The 15,592-nt window shown below is 49.6% G+C and overlaps 1 protein-coding gene across 2 annotated transcripts in view; it reads left to right on the forward strand.

Annotated features, from left to right (window-relative positions):
- The first annotated feature begins 89 nt into the window (after positions 1 to 89).
- The window catches only part of LOC118770098 (peroxisome proliferator-activated receptor alpha-like), a 32,312-nt gene continuing 16,809 nt past the window's right edge, over positions 90 to 15,592 (forward strand). The window contains exons 1-2 of one of the 2 annotated variants that reach the window (XM_036517520.1): positions 90 to 263; positions 15,035 to 15,280. In XM_036517520.1, the coding sequence (XP_036373413.1) occupies positions 15,073 to 15,280 (208 nt within the window). In that variant the 5' untranslated portion in view covers positions 90 to 263; positions 15,035 to 15,072. Of the gene's footprint in view, positions 264 to 14,221; positions 14,402 to 15,034; positions 15,281 to 15,592 lie in introns of those variants that run through there. The other variant, XM_036517521.1, reaches the window with a different exon arrangement.

Genomic DNA, 15,592 nt, shown 5'->3' on the forward strand with positions numbered 1-15,592 from the left:
TTCGCTGAAAGCATAGGTGTGTCAGTAGGTGTGCGCGTTCATTTCCCCAGCTGTCAGTCATGTCGTCATTTCCGACGGGCAGGCGCCGCTTGTGTGGGAATTTGACAGTGGAACAGCCGCAGAGACAAACAAGGCCGTGTGCGACCGACCGCTGGTCTTTTTCCCCCCCCTCCACGTTCCTGGCGATCTGAGCGTTGACAGCGTAGCAGACTACCGTGATTTCGGACGATATGGCGTCTTCGAAGCAGGCAGGCGTCTGTATGGTAGGGACCCACCTTTTAAACAACGTTATAGCGATTACTCATTTTTCTTGCAAATGTACAAAGTTAAATGCGGTGTCATTTAATAACGCGTCCACCTTATGGTTTGCGATTATTTAGGAATTTTTGGAACTTTAATTTCCCAACTTACGGCTACTGATTCAGCATGAGACAGTTTACAGCTGGCTAGCTTCACTTTAAGACGCAGGCTCGAGACCACTTGCTACATCTGTTAAATATATTCTCATAGAGTTTACTGCCCTAGACATTTTACGCGGAGCACCACTCTGCATCCTTTTGGCTGTTCACAGCTTTTCCCGTCGCTCCTGTTTAACTATAGTTAGCTAGACAAGCTGGTGCATTAGAGCGATTGCGTTTTCTGCCGTTGTCTGTGAAAGCGGCTCTGCATTTTTCAGTACAATCCTTCTCAGCATCGTGCATACATAAGCACGATGTTTTAACGTGTTGAGAACTGGTAATGTTATTTGTTAGAATGTCTTGAAGGCAGCGCAATTACTATAGCAACTTTTCCCACGTGCATATACTTCCAAGGTTGCATTATCGATCTATTAAAAACAAACTGTAGGATATTTAATGCATTTGCAAACGGATTTGAATCACATCGATTCAGTGGGCTCCTTTGAATTGACCGCGTATGCGTGCACGCTATTTGTATTTGTTTTTATCATTATTTATGTTTTGAAAGATCCGTACACAGCGTGTTCACAGCAGATAATCGTCACAGTGCATGTTTGTCCGGTGGCTGGGCTGGCCCTGCCCGGAGGTTTGTCCGTGCTGGGAAGCCGGGTTGAGGTTGGGTCAGTCGCTCCCTCGTGGTATGCTGCGTTGCATGTGTCTCAAAAGCTGCCTTTTCAGCGGGCGCTAGAGCGGTGCTGCCGCAGCCCACTGCCCCAATGAACTCGCCAGCCGCGCGTGGTGCACTGCACGGCCAGGTGCGTTTTTGCATTACGTGGAGTGAATCATTCTCTGAGATAGGTAATCCAGCAGCACAGAGAGGCGTCCAAAGCTACACCGCCACAGGTGTGTTGTTCAGTGGTGTGTGACTTTGTGCCACATCTTCCCAAAATTCAGTGTAGTGTCTCCTTGTGTATTGCAGACCTTCTCCTTTTGCTGTGCATGTATTCTAGCTTTGCTCGTTTAGCTTGACAGAAGACGGCTAGCTTCCAGCAGTCCTATCTCATTGAGTGAATCATGTCTAGACTGAATAGAGGGCTACAAAACCCCACAGAGACAGGAGCCCAGATGCGGGTCACAGCCACCTGACTCCTGAACCGTGGCGCAGATGCACGCTTGAAGTTTTTTTAACCAGAGCTCAGTTCACACTGCAGACACAGTCATGCAAAATGTGGCGATTCTCATTTCCTCTTTAATCGTGGGCAGGAAGAACTCAAACCTGTGACGATGTGTGAAGTACCTAATTTTTCCTGCACTCGTGCTGGGTTGGAATAGGAAAGTCTGACTAATGTGCTCGGCTCTGCTTCAGCATGTACCTGCAGTTCATGTGCAGGACGGTACGCTTCACGTGACCTCCATGGATGGTGCTTTGTAACTGAATTCTCAGCCAGGTGCTCAGTCTGAATTGCTCAGGTAAAACTGCAGAAATGTGCAGCTAAGGAAGACTTGCTCAAGGGTCACCCTCGAGCTCTGGACATTTTCATAGGTGGACAGTTAAGTAGAAAGCTTTTGTCTTTGTCTTTTTTATGCCAAGATGGAAATTTGATTTAAGGCTGCAGGTAACAGAGGAACTGATTATATAGGCCTGATATTTGTTCTTTTTTTTTTTAGACATTTCTTCAGCTAGGTGAATTCTCTCTCTGCTTCAGCCAAGTCACAGGGAAGACAGAATGTAAGATGATCAGAGTGGTGAATACATGAAAGATGGCAGGTGAAACTGGCAGGCTGCCATGACTGACAGTCATTGCCGTGAAGAGGGGTGGGCAGTCAGAAACTGTAGCCATGGACTGAAATGTGTGGTGCTGGGGGGGGGGGGGGTTTCGGGGGGGGGGTTTCAGTGGACCCGATCCATCCGGGTCAAACTGCAGCCCTGGGTCTGATGGGCCTTCTTCTGGAAAAGGGTACAGTGAGTTTCCATCATATCCCTGGTTCGCTGACACAGCAGGGCTGTTGGCATCCAGAGGAACATTGTTACTGTCACCGAATGCCAAAGTCCATGAGGTGACAGAAATTTCGTAAGCTTGTCGCTGGCACTGTTTTTCCCGTTTTACACTGGCGTATTTTGTGCAAGCTCACACAGGAAATGCGGTGGTGTAAAAATAAATTCAGCGTTCGAGCTGAAGGACGGACCTAATGCCACAGGAAATTGATGCGTGAAGTGTTGATCTAACAGTTTACGTGGTTTCACAGCAGTTATGAAAGGGGGGTGGAGAGGTCCCTGCGGTCCATTGTCTTTATGTCACATTTGCTGTCCCAGTTTATCTCCGAGACTCACGTCTGTCACGATTCTGTGAGTTGGCCAGAGTGGACTGGGCTGCCATTGGTCAGCCCAAAGCATCTGTGAGGTCAGTGCTGTGTGGCTCCACTCCCCTTCACTCTGGCCAGACTTGGACTGCAGGGCTCAGGAGGCCGTTGGGGTTGGGGGGGGGGGGGGGGTGTGTGTGTGTGTGGGCGTTCCGCAATCCTCACCAGCACACCCGTGGAGGGACCATGTCCCCAGATGGATTTTATGCAAGAAACACTGACAGGAGGAGCCGGGCTGCATATCACCACGTACCGCTCATTTCGAACGCATGTGAGGGCCGAGTGTGAGCCGGGGGGTTGGATGCACGCCCAGCATGTACGATGAGACACTTATATTGATATTATATACATTGCAAAGGAGGCCTGCTGATATTACAGCCTCGTCCGCCATAGGAGCCCCGGCAGCTGCAGATCCGGAGGCCTTACATGAACTGTCTCATCTGTGTGGTGTGCAGCTCCTCGGCTCCACTCTCCTCTCTCTGAGCCGGGAGAAAAGAGCTCCTGACCTGATTAAATCAGGAGCTGATTCTTTCCACCTGTACCTGCGTATTGTTCAGGCCAAAATTTCTGAGATGAGCTCATCTAATGTTTATAAGTCAAAGAGTCTGCGGTTGAATCTTTTCCTCACCTGTCTTAGCCCTTGCCCTGCAAATGAATGCAATGTCGGTATTGCTTGCAATGCTAGTTTTGCACTTCGGGGGAATGTGATCTTGGCTCACATGTTGCCTTTGTTCGGTGTAGGAACATGGGAGAGAGGTCCGCAGATGAGTCTAGACACAGTATTCCCGACGGGTTTGGTATTGAATAACCTGGTCTCAACTCCCACAGGCGGGTGTTACATTGACTTCAGAGTTACGTAACCACCTTCTGCTTGTTGTGTTAACTGATTCACAGTCCTTTCCTGACCATGGCTACGTGGAACTTACTGTGAGTTCAAGGTCTTTCCTCTGCCCTGGTTAAGCCATGCATTTATATTCATGTTTGACCTTAATTGTTTGATCTAAACCTTTTCCACGTGACCGGTTTTATCTCTTACTTTTTAGACTTAAGTGTTTTTTTTTTTTTTGGTTTGCAGTACTCTCCTTTTGTAGTGAGGTGTAAGCATTCTATACAGAAACAGTCTTAATGGAGCAAAGAGATTAGCTCTTAATCGTTACAGGAAGTTCCTGTCCATTGTGCTTGACTTGACTATTGTTCTCTATCTGGGCCCACGAGACCCAGCAGGCTGTTTAAATTAATGGAGCCGTTTGCCAGGGTCCTGCCTCAGATGTACAGAGCTGGATAATTATACACAAATAATCCCGCCTAACCTTAGAGACCCCGTGAGGGTCGGGTCTGAGAGCCAGAGGAAGGAAGTGGAATTTAAAAATATTCTGCCTGCTGGTCCACCTGTCATTGAGGGACAAGCCGGGACGAGGGGGTCAAGCCTCTCACGGCTCATTTCGGCTCTCTCTGCGAGTTTGGGGGGCAGACCCACATGCTTCGGAGTAGTTAGGACCAGCCCCTGGTGTCAATCGCCTGTCCCAAGATGATCTGGATTACATCTGCGGCTTCAGAAAAAAAAAAAAAGAGCTTTGTTCTGACTTCCCAGCTGTATGTGTTGGAACGACCTGCTGATATCTCTGAGATCTCCCCTGCTGTTAGTGCCGCTCGATGTATGCAGGAATGTGTGTCCTTTTGGACTTTGCCCGTCAGAAATGCCTGCATACTTATTGATTCCAAGTACTTCAGGCAGCAGGGAAGCTGTCTGTTTTCCTTCTCTCAGTGAATTTCCAGTCTCTTCCTTTTACTTGCTGTGGGTGTGATTAAAACTGCAATCTGAAACCCTTAATGATCTCCGCTCTTAGTTTTAGTGGCTGAGAGACAGAGAGAGAACGAGAGGAAGGGAGGGAGGTGGTTTTTTTTTTCTTTCTTTTGGGGGGTGAAACAGGATAATCAGGTTTTGGTACCTGTTTTTCGCTGAAGACTTTTACCTGCCACTGTTTATAAACTGGCATTCTAACAGTTGGCCTGGAGCAAAAATCACCCATCTAATAATATACTATGATTTAGTGTCCTGCTACCCCCTTTCCCTCACCAAGGTGTGCTCCGACATCCAGGCCGACAGAAACTCTGTCCCCTATATGTCCCGTTGAGTGGTGACCTCCGAAATAGGCCTGGGGCGCTTTTGATTACCCTTTCTGATTTGTTCTGAATATCAGCTCTTGCTGATGGCCCCCTCCCTCCCTCCCTCCCGGGGGTGGTGTCTGAGCTGAAGAGGACATGCACAGAGCCATGCAGCACCTCACCGCTGAAGGGCGGGGAACTGCAATTTGGTGGATTCCGACCCTGACGCCCCATAACCGAAAATAGGGGAACATTCTTCCCCCACCCCTTTCGTTCTGGGCTGTGGAATTTTCGGCAGGTTCATGTAACCTAACCTGCAGTGTTGTGTTTCACAGAACACCTGCCTCCTGCGTCCCCGGGCGCCGTCGTTCTCCGAGTCAAAAACATTCAGTAGCCGGGAGACGGCCATCGGCTCCGCATATCGTCTTCAGACTCACTATAAGCTGCTCTGGGAGATTATGTGAGCTGATGATAATGCAAACCCATCCGCAGCAACTGCTGTCAATTGAGCATTAGCGCCCTTTGACCCAGGTCTTAGACTGGCTTGGTGGATCTGTAGGTGATGGTGGACCCGGTGGACCCTCATGGCCAACAGTGCTGGTGTCGTCACCTTGACCTTTGACCCTGCTTAGCTGAAGCACAGGGAGACGCAGTGAGGTTGCTGCAGACCTCTCTCTGTTGCACAGCCTAGCACGGGGGAGGGAGGAGGCATTAGAGCAGCGTCGTCAGTCCGCACTCAGGAGCGTCACCTGACACAGAGAATGACGCTGTTTGTCGAACGTGCATTTACGAGCAGGCGCAATGCAGCTTGGATTGATTTCTGCACTCTTCCCCGGAGTGCAACTACGAGAGCGCTGTCTCTCTGAGGCAGAGTTTCCTCCCCAGCTGGACTTCTGCTCTCATGCGTGTGCACGGTCTGTATGCTTGTGTTAAACACTGCATCATCAGTAACTGTAAGTGAGACGTGCTGTGGTCTGACAGGCAGACGAAGAAAGATGCCTGTGGTTTACCATCAGCTCAGCACCTGTGGTGCACATACAGCTAAATAAAGAGAAAAAGAACAAACTCTGACACAGTAACAGGAAGTGATGTGAGCAGCGTATGTGTGTCTCCTCAGATTCTCCACCTCACGTGTGCAATTAACTGCGTAGAAAAAAATCAGTGTCCCCTCACAACAGGAGTCTGCCCAAGAACTCACCACACATCAGGCACAAGCAAGTCCCTCAGTTTCCCCTTTGTTGGAAGCCAGATTCTTTTTATGGCCCAAGCTATACTTAAGGGAAAAAAATACATCTGGAGAGCAGGGGATATGCGGGAAAGAGGAAGGGAAAACTATCAGAGGAAGGATTCCTGTTGCTCACGTGACTGAGTTAAGCTGTTTCTCAGCCTCTTGCTGTTCTCTTCCCACAATTCCACGGGCTGCAGGGACGAGAGGGCCGGGTGCCGACACCCCAGCCGCCCGCTTTCCGGCCTCCCGAAACACATGGGCAGGCTTGGCAGCCATTTCCGGGAAGATCCGCACCAGCATTGCGCCGGGAGAAATAACGGGACCGTCGCCCCTCACAGCTGCTCATTGGAGGGACCAAGCTCCTCTGTGTCCACGCTGGTCTACTGCGCAGGAACGGCGCAGAACACGCGCAGGCCGCAGCTCCGTACGCACCTCCATACGCACCTCCGTACGCAGCACCTCCATACGCACCTCCGTACGCAGCACCTCCGTACGCAGCACCTCCATACGCACCTCCGTACGTAGCACCTCCATACGCACCTCCGTACGCAGCTCCCCCGTCTCAGCGCACTAGCTCTCCCTGTCCACCCCAGGCTGTTTCTGCTGTTGCTCCAAGGGCAGAACAGCCCTTGTACTGCGTTTGTTTTTGTTTTGCTGTGGGTTTTTTTTTTCTTCTTCTTCCCTCCATAAGCTGTAATCCTGCAGTAAACTGGCAGCCTCGCCTGCCGTGCAGAGAACGCGACTCTGTGACCTCACGGTGTTCAGCACTCAAGGCCAGTGCAGCCCGCACCTCTCTCTTTCTCTCTCTCTCTCTCTCTCTCTCGCTCTCTCTCTCTCTCGCTCTCTCTCGCTCTCTCTCGCTCTCTCTCGCTCTCTCTCGCTCTCTCTCGCTCTCTCTCTCTCGCTCTCTCTCGCTCTCTCTCGCTCTCTCTCTCGCTCTCTCTTCTCTTCCTCAGCACGGCGTGTCTGTTTCTCTTCCTCTGGGACCGGCAGTTCCCTCCACTCTGTTAGGAAATCCCGGGAGAGCCCGGGGCCTGTCTCCCCAGCTGACCCTCCTTCCGAGCGGTGTTTTTAGCATTTATCTCTGGCGTCCTTTTGGGCGGCCGCACTGGGAGTGCACGCGCTCGGAGTGAGATCAGAGCGCCCGGCAGCTGTGCGCGTTTGAGGATGGTACCGGGAAGGGGGGGGGGGGGGGGTTAGGAGGGGGGGGTGGGGGGGGCCCCCGGCTCGCCCCCACGGCCCCGATTTCAGAGAGCCGCGCTTTGGCAGCCGGCCGCTGCCAGCGGGACCTGTGAGAGGCCTTGCGAGAAGGCCGTGTGGCTTGGCAGGCCCAGGGAGCAGCTGTTCGGTGTGGGTGTGTTCCTGCACGTCTCTTCCCCCCCCGCTGAAATTTCAGGCCCTGCTTGGCTTCCCAGGCCCCCGCTGATGTGCGGGCGCTAAGATTGGAGTCACTGGAGCCGCACAAGCAGTGGAAAAAAGGCGTTGGGTTTCACCGGCCGCACAGGACATTTTAAACGTGATGTAACTGTTTTCACCTTGCACGTTCGCTTATCCAATGTCCTGTTTTAGTTCTGAACCTACATGTTCAGGAACCAGGGGCCTGAGCAATCAGGGGCACTTCAAATCATTCCTTTAGAAAGACTTTAATTCCTCTGCCTCATCTGTTCTCTTCGATCCTTTCAACTAAGAAATATGGAGGCAAAAAAAAAAATTCAAGAAAACAGTATATCCAGAGCTGTAGTTCTAGCAAACAGCTGTCCACTCCTGCGTATTCTCTCACTCCTTGCAAGGGGCTGACTTGCAGAACTTCCTTTTCCCAGCTGTTTTTGTCCCTTAGTTTTTTACAGTTCATATTTAGGTGTAGACAGGAAAAAAAAACCACTTTGCTGTTTCTTTTAAAACAACCAAGTACTTCTTGTACTTTATAAGTAATTAAAGAGATTGGAATAAATGAAAATCATAATTCTAAATGGAAAGAGAAGCCAGGGTGTTAATGTAATAGCGTAATGACTGTTACCGTGTCAAGGAAAAGATCCTGAGTCAGCAGAACTTTGAAACCTCCTGAACGTGAAGTTCTAGGCTTTTTTGGAGCAAAAGGATAGAGGCGTTAAAAGGAGGGATCGCCCAGGGACAGACACATGAACTCTGTTTCAGTCAGAAGTGGGGCGAGTCCAGTTGCTGGGTAGGATTGCCGCTGTTTCACCCTCCGAAATGCACAGTTCTGAGCGAGCCAAAGTGGTTGTGTAATCTGGAGTCTGCGTTTGGAAACGCGCTGCTTGTCTCTGCCAAGCTCTAGCAAGGGATCAGGGAACACTAAGAAAAAAAAATAGACTGGCCCGCTGTCATTGTTTGAGAGACATGCTCGGAGGCAATGGCTGTGTTTGGTCTGACAGTCTGCAGCTCAGTGGTGTCAGTGGTATAGTGGCGTTCATAGCCTTGATCTCTCCGACAGGCAGGTAAGACAAAATGAGGAACTCAGCATTGTGGAGGACAGCATTTCTCAGGAGAGCCGCTGTTTTATTGCCTGTTCTCAGAGCTTAAACGGCCCTGGGGGTGAAGGTGGCAGTAGAAGGCTGATCGGCACCGTGAGTGGGCATTATGCGTTATGACAGGCTGTGAGGTTTTGTAACCCCCAGTAGTGTTTTTCCCACTGAGTCTTGTGTCAGTCACAGACCTGAGGAGCTGGGCGGGGCCTGTAACACGGTATTAGTAAGACCTGAATCAGCTGCCTCTGCCTCAGAGCTACCGCCTGTGACACAAGGTGGTGTCGCATCCTGCTTGTGACGTAACGGCAGGGTTGGTGTCGAAGCCGGATGGAGACGTACGAGGCAAACGTACGCATGAAAGGTGGTATGATTCCTGAGAACAGGCGCAAGTCAGTGGTGGTGGGGATAATCCTGAATACATGGACCTTGCTCTTAGGGTGTGGGTTTCCACTGATTTTTCTGCTGATTAGGGGAAGACATTATATTGCATTATTGTTATTTAGCAGGCGGTCTTATCCAGAGTGACTTGCATAGGTTAGCATTTTTACACGTTTTTCCATTTATGCAGCTGAATATTTACTGAGGCAGTTGTGGGTTAAGTGTCTTGCCCAAGGGTACTGCAGCAGTGCTCCAGCAGGGAATCAAACCAGCAACCTTTCAGGTAAGAGCCCTCCTCCTCACCGCTATGCCACATTGCTGCCCATAGGAGAGACCTAAGGCTGTGCCTGTGGTTTGTGTGTGATTCCCCTGTGAAGGGCTAAGCTGCTCTGCAGTGATAGTGATGTGGTGCGGTGACGCACGCACGCACACACACACACACACACAGGGACCAAATCACAACACTAGAACAGCTAATGTCACCCAAGGAAGCTGTATCCTCTCCCTCAGGTCACCACAGACACTCCTGAGGGTGCACTTTGGACAGTAACCAGAGCAATTAAAGCATATCAGAGGCCACAGAGTATCAGTGCACAGCGATAAGGTCCTCTCAGCTGTTTGCTCTCCCAGAGAGTAAACACAGAGTCACAAAGACAACTGGTAAAGCAAATAGGGTGAGGTGCGGCTGGCAGGGTCTCCCCTGGTGCCGGGGTGGCGTGAGCGAGCGTACGCCCCTCTGAGAAGCTCCAGGCCCAGAGGCCTCCCCTGCTAATGGGCGTGCCCCCATTCAGACCATGGCGCAGCTTTGTTAAATGTTAACCGCGTTCGTTAGACTTTCATCTGCAGTGCTGTTGTGGGCATGCTTTTCACGCAACGCCAAGAGCCCAAATGTGGACCAGCTTTTTTTTTTTTTTTGGTTTTGTTTTGTGCATTAGTGCTGCCTGCCTTTTATGGATCATGGAGGAAGTTCAAAAATAAATCTAAGACATGAGAAGTGAATGCCCAGCCGCAGTGCTGAGTTGTGACACCAGGTAGTCCTGCCAATCACATGCAAACTTGATGGCGATCAGTGCCTCTGCTCCGGAGTCTCTCGTTGCGTTCTCAGCTGCTTCCCGCTCGGTGCGCTGTAAGCGCTTCGGTCCGTGCACGGCGTTCAGCTGAGTCCCTCCCACCACGTCCAGAACTCTTGAACAAGACGAGACCGAGTGCATGTACTCCCGGCGCTGATCTCCTGCCAGCCGCTCCCGCTGTAAACAGGCGCTCATGCCAGCGCGGGCGTTCTCCCCGTCTCTTCCAGCGCGGGGTCGGTCGGGCCGCGTCTCGCCGTACAGGAAGTGGTGGTTAACCCCCCCCCCGCCTTGGGGTGCAGTAGGGCTGGCGTGCACGCCCATGGCGACACAGACTGGCAGAGATGGCATGCACAGTGTCTCGGGTCATGTTTAAAACATGCAGGTTGCAGAGGCAGTTTGTCTTTGGCCTGCAGGCTGTTTTATGAGCACGTGTTGGGCTTCTCATTGAGAGGATGGATTGCAAAGGCTGGAATGTTTTAACCCTTTGTAGGACAGACAACTGACAGAACAGGAATACATTTCCAATTCTGTTGTTACAGATGTTAGGTATAGAACATGCTTCTTTCAAAAATTTAGCCAAACATAAGAAATTGAGAATCCCCTCTTCATAAACTTGCCTGAATTTGGCTACCTTTTAGGCTGAGCTCAGCTCTGAAACGTCTATGTGATTGATACATTGCGCGGCAGGCATTGAAAACGTGACTTCCCCCGTATCGAATTTCATGTCATCGCCATGGTAATCCCAACGAGCCGATGTGGGAAGCTCTTTTGTTAGCCCCTGGGGACGGGGCAGACCCCCCCTCCCTCCCCCTCCCCACACACGGCAGAGCACTCGGTGACCTTGCGAGCTTTCCGCTCTGCGGGTGTCACTCCCGCTAAAACGCGCACAAGAGAGAGGTGACCTCGGGGACAGAGCCCTGCCGCGGTTTTGAATGAACCGGCTTGCCCTCTCCCAATCCCAGAAGCCCCCTGTCATTGTCTGATCTCCCCTGCCTCTGTCGGAGGGGCATGGCTCCGGGTCTGCAGTCCTGAGAGAGGACCGACAGCACGGATTGCATGTGTTCCCTCCCCCTCTGCGATGGGAAAAGCAGGACCTGGATCTGTCTGCCCTTCGCTGCCGGTTATGGAGAGAAAAATCTGCACTTGGGGACGAATTGTAATCTGAGGTTATCTAATTCGGGCTACTGTGTTTGATGTGAAGACTTACAGAACTGTCCTTCTGCAAATGGATGCATGCATGCATGCAGATGTTTGAGTTGGTCTTCACTGTTCACAACAGCATATTTCAACTACCCATTTCAGGGGTAACACATGAAATGTGTAGTTACTGGTATTGGTTTGTCAGTGAGGATAAGCAATTCAGTTCAGGTATGGGTTTCCGTTTGTGTGGGTTACAAAAAGACAGCATGGAAGGCAGTAATGTGTTTGTCAAGGAACACTTCAGACGTTCAGATTAAAGTGTCTGTTTTTGTACAGAAATACACCTGTTCTGGTGATGGAATTCCCATGTGTCTGATGCATGTTTTCTACAGTGAAGGAGGGAATGTTAAAAGTGCGGCGTTTCAGAACAGAGCCAATCTGGTGTGACATTTTTTGCTTCCCAGCACCAGCATCGAGCCCTGTGGGTCTGAGGTACAATATTGACAAGGTACTCTTTTCTTCCTTATTGGCCGACAGTCTCCATGGTGCCCACATGTGCTCTGTGCGGATTGGCTGATGCAATCCTTAGTCTGAGCTCACGGGATACCATTGTGCAATTAGATGGAGGTAATGGGTGACTAACATGCTGTCTCATACCATTAATAAAGATACTCTGAAACACAATTTGTTTGTCAAGGAAGTGAAGTTTTTAATTGAATCAAAAGGTTTATTGCAGAGGAAAAAAAAACCCACAGAGGCAGACGGCCATGAGGTAGTATCAGCCATTTTATACTGGAGCCAGTCTCAGCATCACCAGAAGAAGACTGTAATTCCTGTACAGGGTTTATTATTCAGCGTTTGGCCTGTTTAAATCATCTGTGTTTATATGAAAAAATAGCCACAGAAATGTTTGCAGGTCTTGGTTTCTCCATCTTCTGCTTCCTCCTCATCAGTGCTTTTACTGTAGGATTTTTGTTGTAGTTTTTCTGTTCAGGTATTTTGTGACCTTAGTCTGGGGTGTCCTGCATTGTGCTTGGGTGTTGAAGCATGTAGGCACTAGTTATCTCCTCACTGTTTGCGGCTGCCGTCCGAGACTGAACCTGTGCGGTCTTTCATGCGTCTGTATTAGGCACACTTTGTACTCTGTACAGCTAAATTACAAAATATAAATGTAAATGTACTTGTTCTTGTGGGGGACAGACAAGCCCTTCGTGAGGACACATCCCCACACCCAGGCCCGCCAGTACATTGATAGGAACAGAGGGGGTCAGTTCAGTTCTCCTGCAGTTTTTGATCACCAATCCTGCATCAGACTTCCCTGTATTTGCCACACAGCACACAGTGTCCACCCTCTGTTGGCCAGTTTTTTTTCATGGGATCTCCCTAAAGGGACCTCAATTTAGAGCTAGATCACATCGGATTAATTCATGACGCATAGGCCGTGATGTCATCATACCTACGCACTGAGATTAAACATGGTGACCTCATTATGTAAACCCTGTGATTCATACTTAAATCTCTGGAATGTAGTCAGAGTGGGCCAGGACCTGGGCAAGAAGACCTATAATGGCAAGAAATTCCCAGAACAGTCACGGGAAACGCTCAATTGATTTGTCTCAAGGTGCTGAAGGAGGTCTGAAAATTTGCAGCATTTAGCGCCAAACCAAGCTGGCAAAATTTGGTCCACCTCACGTGCTGATCCAGCTCCTTCTGCCTCAGTCTCTCCCATCCCCACTCAGGTCTGCGGTGAGAGGGATCTCACTCCCCTCCCCCTCCCCCACCCCCACCCACACCCCTTCTCCTGCCAGCCCCCCGCATTCCCGCCCCTCCTCCAGCGTGTGGTTCCGCTCAGGCAGGATCGAGTGGCAGGATAAGGGATTCAGACCGCACTGCATGGGGGGTGGGGTCTCTGGAGTTTCCATTCAATACATACTGATCTACATGCTGCATGTTCCAGATCATGTGACCCAGCAGAGGCCACGCCCCCGGAAGGACAGCCATTAACACAGCACACATGTGCTTTAATATGCTGTGCAAGCCTCCTTTAAAGCTGGCTCGGTCAACTGGATTGACCCTCTGGCCACCAGTTACTAAAGGAACTCTAGTCCACCAATAAGGCAGCTCTGTGCTGACATGGTAGCTTGCTACCCTTCAGACTGCAATGCACAAAGTTGCCTTTGACTGGCTCTTGAACGTGTTGTAACATGATGTGTACATTGAGCACATATTTCAAACGTCCTTATATATTTCAAAAATACCCATTACATTTTTTGCCATTATTTGTTGTTCAGTATCCCGAGAATATAGATTAATATGAACATTATAGAAGTCAAAAGCTATTGGAGGGTAGGGTGGAAAACGGTGGTAAAACAGTTTATTTTCATCGGTCAGTTGACTGAGCCCATTTATTGGCTAATTGAATGGGGGGAGCCAAGAGTCCCATTCATTGGTTGATTGTACAAGAGTAATCTTTCAAGGGGGTATCTTTGATGGATTGGTAGTGCGGAGGGTGTTCACTTGAGAGGTTTTCCTTTGTAAAGAATGTCTTCATTGACCTCTTGTGCATGCTGGCAGGGAGGCAGAAGATAGTGTTACATATTGGAGCAGAACCAGAAGTTAATATCAGATCCGATTAATCACCTTTGACCAGCGTGAGCGACTTTATTGTTCCAAGAACGATATTGTCACAATATTTATTGCACCGCAGGGGCGGAGAGGATAGTTCATTTTCAGCAGCCTAAAATGGGTCATCCTTCACAGCAGTGGTTAGATAGAATGACTTTGATAGAGACAGATTTAGATAGAATTTGGGTTGACTGTGCACTGATTACAGATGCTTGTTTTCTGGCGGTTTATGGACTCTTAAGATCCATATCTGTTTCAGGCCTTTCATGTAAATTACCGGTAATTAAAGGAGCACCATACACATTTTTCACCCCTTTTAAATAGATTGAATAACAAGTGTGGAAGCTGGAAGTGTATCATTTCTATGTGCAAAGCATGATGGCAGCTGGGGTTGCCTCGAGTTATTAAAAACATACACCGTGCCAGCTGCAACAGGGAGCCATATGGCCACAGTGATATATGGCTTTAAAGCATATGGTTCTGAAGCAAAACACAGTTTGATCATTGGCGGAGGAAGAGTTGAACTGTTTTGGAGAGGATTGGGGTGTTCTGTTGACTCAGCGTTGAATACAGTTCAAGGTGGTGAACTGTTCTGATGATTAAGTGAAGGTTGGTCAAAAAAAGGAAAAAATGAAGTCAAAAAACTCTATTCCCTTCCAGTTGCTCTCTTGCCTTCTCCCTCCCTCTCTCTCTCCTCTCCCCTGCTTTCTCTCTTTCATCCTGATCTCTCCCATCAATTCAGTTTCTGTTCAGGTCAATTTAATTAGTTTATTGGCGTGAAATACATTTTGTCATAACTGGCAAAGCATGTTACACAATATAATAAGCAACAACGAATCAAATCAAAGAAATCATCTACAGCTGTATATCCAAGCCAAGGAATATACAGATTAAACATTGTAATTGTAAAATCATACAAGAGGTTTCAGTCATCAATTCCCAACTTTAAGAGTAAAATGTATGTCTGGGTAATCGAGTGAGGGTGGGTGGTTACTCGCTGTCACTCAGGCTATGGCAGGTTGAGATACACTAAATGCCTCTAGTGGGGATTTTGGTCATTTCTATGACAGGATTTGCATTGTTTTTCATGAAATTGACATTATCTCTAGTTCGAGAACGTATTGAAATATATTTTCCTTATTTTTGAATAGTCTCGACAATGTAGGAGGAAGTGCATGTCTGTCTCCATCTCTCCTGCCTCGCAGTGATTACCCACGTTTCTCTGCGTCTGTCGTCCTGCAGTCTGATGAGTGATCCAGCCGCAAGTCCCGTCCGCCGTCATGGTAGACATGCAGAGCCACTACAGCCCCCCATCTCCGCTGGAGGACTCGGTCCTTGACAGCCCGCTGTGTGGGGACTTCATCGGGGGCATGGAGGACCTGCAGGACATCTCGCAGTCCATCGACGACGACGCCCTCAGCTCCCTGGACGTCCCGGAGGGCCAGTCCTCCGGCACAGGCTCGGGTTCGGAGAGCTCAGCTGTTCCCGGTACCGCCCCGGCCTCCTGCGCAGACACACTCCGCTCATTCGCATGCTACTCGCGGCCGCTAGCTTGGCCGAGGCCTCGCTTTCTCTGGCCTGACAATCTCAGGGCTGCCTCATTACACTAGCGGTTTTTCAGGAAGAGCTTTGAGTCTGCTGCAAGCTGCAGAAGTGTTTGTTTGTCTTTTTTATTCTGTAGATCACCTGGGGTTGCCCCCAGGGAACCACATTTTGTAAGGAATTTAATTGCTGACTGCAGGTGATGAGGAGACTTTACTGGATACTCTGTCTCTTCAGCCTTAATCTTACCCCAGAGCA

Source organism: Megalops cyprinoides, chromosome 23 (assembly GCF_013368585.1).
Source record: "Megalops cyprinoides isolate fMegCyp1 chromosome 23, fMegCyp1.pri, whole genome shotgun sequence".
Lineage (NCBI taxonomy): Eukaryota > Metazoa > Chordata > Actinopteri > Elopiformes > Megalopidae > Megalops > Megalops cyprinoides.